Below are 4,190 nucleotides of genomic sequence, written 5' to 3'. Positions count from 1 at the left end.
ATTTTATGTGTGAAGGCCTTAAACCCAATCGTCAATCGCTAGTGTGATACGGGCATTACCAATAGGCGCGCGCGAGTATGAGAAAGACAAGGCGTGTTTACAAAGTATGGGCGCGTGGCGTCAGTGGCGTGACCATTGACCGCGCGCAGCGCAGACGCGAGACTCAACAAGTGGGAGGTGGAAGACGTTTTGGAGGGAAGCGAGGTCTTTTCCAGTTTCCAGCCACAGTATAAGTGTTCCAGCTTTTCCTCTTCCTCTTTCTCTTCAATCATTGCCGGGTCAAGATCGCGTGTTACGAGATCCAAAGTAATCGCGAATAATCGTTCGACAATTTCGACATCCGACGAGGAGGAGATAGTATTCGGCCGCGACCGTTATCCGCAGGCTTTATTGTATTACAAGCTATAATTAACATCCGGAAGTAAATATTTTTCGGGATTATATCGTTTTTCATAAAATAATCGCGAATCGCGAGTGAAGCGAGATTATGCAATCGGCACGTTGTGACCACCACGTCTTTAAAGTAAAATATATTGGCCACGCATATCGTTTCCAATCCCCATATTCCATCAGTTTCAATAGTTTCACCTTCTCCCTCTAATGTGAAATTAAAACAGTGTTGGAAAAAAACTAGTCGGAAAATTGTCTTACGTTCGGGGATTTTCTGGATTTTCTTCATTTTCGACTGACCTCGTGGCTGTTTGAATTTTCGCGTTTGCCGCAGTGCCGCCGAGACTCCGTGAGCTTGACAAATAATTTGTAACGAGGAAAAATGTCTTTGGCTGACGAACTTCTTGCCGATCTCGAGGAAAATGACGACGCGGATGTTTTTATGGAGGAGCCGGAGCCGACGTTTATCCCGAAAGTCATAGAAGAAGGTTAGCTTATTTTACAGTGTATGGAAATTTATTTTATGCAACACGTGCATAGAAAGTGCCTCATTACGCACGCTACGCGTGCGTGATAGACCACTTTCCAGGCACTTGCAACATAAAATAGGGAGTGTAAGCCGTGTGTAAAGATGAAACTCGCCTTTGGCTCGTGCGTAAACTCCGCACCCGGGAATTTTCATCTTACCTCACTTGTTACACAAATAACTATTTGTACATACAATGTTCTGTTTTACACAGCGCAATTTACATGTTTTACATTTCATGCATATCTAATACGTTACATAAAATTAATTTGCCTTTTCTTTGTGCAGAGATAAAGGTGTCCTCAATTCGAGAGTTAGCCAAGTTACGAGATTCGGAACAGCTGCCGCAAGTTATGTCACAAATTGAGAGGCACAGCAAAGTACCCAGGAAGTCAACCGATATCATAGGACCTGTAGAATCCAATCCGGAATATCAGTTGATAGTTGAAGCTAATAATATGGCAGTTAAAATTGACAATGAAATAGCCATTATACATAGATTTATCAGAGACAAGTATTCGAAAAGATTTCCAGAATTAAAATCCTTAGTGGTAGGACCACTTGAATACGTAAAGACTGTCAAGGAATTGGGGAATGACCCCAAGAGAGCTAAAAATAATGAGAATTTACAGCAGTTTCTCACCCAAGCGACAATTATGATTGTTTCTATGACCGCGTCGACCACTCAGGGTCAACTGTTGACGGAAGAGGAGAGAGAAGCTATTTATGAAGCTTGTGATATGGCAGTGGAATTGAATAACTGTAAATTAAAGATATTTGAATATGTAGAGAGCAGAATGGCATTTATCGCGCCAAACCTATTGATAATCGTCGGTGCATCAACAGCTGCCAAGATTATGGGAGTCGCAGACGGTCTGACGAAGCTTTCTCAGATACCAGCGTGCAATCTGGTGGTCCTTGGATCTCAGAAAACCGCGCTCTCTGGATTTTCGCAAGTTACCACCTTGCCTCATGCAGGATTTATATATTATTCTGAAATCGTACAAGGAACACCTCTTGTAAGTTTGTTCTTCTTGCATGCTTTGTACAATAAAAATTATAAGAAGTAGCGAAATATTACAACAATGATATGACTCTAACGTATGTAACGTTACAGGATCTACGGCGGAAAGCGGCGAAGCTGGTGTCAACGAAAAGCATCTTAGCAGCTAGAGTAGACGCCTGCAATGCGTACACGGACGGTCCCATGGGCCAAAAGCTGCGCGAAGAGATCGAGAAGAAGTTGGATAAGCTGCAAGAGCCGCCATCCGTGAAGTTTGTGAAACCGCTGCCAAAACCAATCGATCCTGGTGGAAAGAAGCGCGGCGGTAAACGCGTTCGTAAGATGAAGGAACGCTACGCTTCCACGGAGTTAAAAAAGCACGCAAATAGGATGAAATTGGGAGACGTAAGTAATAAATGAATGTTCTGGAATTTATAATGTTCTGAGAATAATTAGAGAATATATTATTATTGCGATTGCAGATTGAGAATGATGCCTATCAAGAAGATCTTGGCTACTCGCGAGGGACTATTGGTAAGGCTGGCACTGGCCGAATCAGGTTGCCACAAATTGACGAGAAGACGAAAGTCAGGATATCCAAGAATCTGCAGAAGAATCTGCAGAAGCAACAGCAATGGGGAGGCAGCACCACTGTCAGAAAACAAGTCTGCGGCACTGCTTCCAGCGTGGCTTTCACCCCTTTACAAGTATGTTTACACTTTTTATGCTTTTGACGCTTTACAACTGGTAAATTTAATTGCATAAATAATTTTTTATTTTGTCTGTATTTGCAGGGACTTGAAATCGTCAACCCACAAGCTGCAGAGAAAAAGTTCAACGAGGCAAATGCGAAATACTTTTCCAATACAGCTGGTTTTATAAAGCCTGATCTACAATGTGATCTTTGCTTTCTGTTTTCTGTTTTTTACCTTTTTGCGACTCTCGTATTTCGCAATTCCGTCGCGTAATGCGATGTTTTTTGTTCTCTGTCGCCCAAGATAAAAATTGACGAACTTCAGAAGAGACAAGAAACATCACGTTACGCGACGGAATTGCGAAATACGAGACAGTCGCAAAGAAGTAAGAACAGAAAACAGGAAGCAAAGAACACATTGTAGATCAGGCTTAAAGGTCAAGAAAACATAAATGTATGTTGCATTAAAGATCTATATCCTTGAAAAATCAGTTTGCCCCTTGTTCTCGTTGAACGCATACCTACTATTTATCCACTGATTGTGGATAATATAAAAAAGAGGAAGAGTCAAGAGTGGATGTACGTCACAATTATTGCACAGTAAACATTTCCAATGTAGTATTCTGCAGAAATATATTGTTACATAGTGGATCATTTTCTCAACGATCACACAATAAATATTTAAAACATACATTAATAAAGAGGACAAAAGTTAAGTTTAAAGTAAATCATTAATTTCTTATTAATGTAATTATAGTAAAGTAATTTGCATTGACTAATTTCAGAAAGTTGTTAAAATAGTATCTATTTTTTTTCTGCGCTGTTCTGTCACGGTCCCATCATTCGCTGACATTAGTCTTCGTCTCATTAGGAGGTTCGTAGGCATTTGTGGCTATTCCTACTTAAGAATATTGGGGAAAGAGAGAAGAATCCACACACAAGGTAGATAAGCTTTGGACGCATCACTTTTCTCGAGTCTTTACTTTTTCCCGCGATAAGCTTGGCCGACGAATATTACTTAATCTATTGTTAACAAAGTTCTGCATTCATAGTTCTATCATAGCAAATTTTTCATGTCCGCATGAATGGCGCGTAGTACGACGGGATATAAAAATTTCGTTGTTGAACTACAAATGATCAATTGAAGTTTCGTCATAAATTTAACCAAGTAGGCCATGGTTCTTCGGTCGTAGATTATAAAAGACACTGTCTGTTTTGCATAATATGAAGTTGACAAATAGAAGTTTCAACACTGCAATGTAGAATCCATCATACTACAGATTTATTTTATTAATAATCGCGATGGTTTAAGTTATTATTGAAAGGATCATACATATTTCATAATAGCAGTACAATTTTCTTAAACAATTGACAAAATGTCTTGAACAGTTTAAGGTTTTTTTCCTGTTATCGTTTATTCGACACAATCTAAAAGAAATTATATTAGATTCCGTTAAACTTCGACGCGTAACAAAGTAAAGGTATCTTTTAGAAATAATTTTTTTAAGATATAGATTTTTCCATGTTTTTTTCCAACTTCGTATAATAATACTTAAGTAACTTGGAAATTTATAATT

The 4,190-nt window shown here is 39.3% G+C and overlaps 1 protein-coding gene across 1 annotated transcript; it reads left to right on the top strand.

Moving 5' to 3' along the window:
- Positions 1-236: 236 nt before the first annotated feature.
- On the top strand, positions 237-2,876 carry LOC112462265 (U4/U6 small nuclear ribonucleoprotein Prp31-like; the record flags this gene model as incomplete). Its single annotated transcript, XM_025027954.1, has 5 exons — positions 237-878; positions 1,205-1,935; positions 2,034-2,324; positions 2,402-2,626; positions 2,714-2,876. Coding segments are annotated over exons 1-5 (1,516 nt in total), but the record flags the coding sequence as incomplete, so codon positions are not given.
- Positions 2,877-4,190: the final 1,314 nt, after the last annotated feature.

This window comes from Temnothorax curvispinosus, unplaced genomic scaffold (genome assembly GCF_003070985.1).
Source record: "Temnothorax curvispinosus isolate PA1 unplaced genomic scaffold, ASM307098v1 QBEX01012137.1, whole genome shotgun sequence".
NCBI classification, from domain to species: domain Eukaryota; kingdom Metazoa; phylum Arthropoda; class Insecta; order Hymenoptera; family Formicidae; genus Temnothorax; species Temnothorax curvispinosus.
Note: the sequence above shows the minus strand (reverse complement) of the source record. Positions and strands in the feature narration are given on the sequence as shown.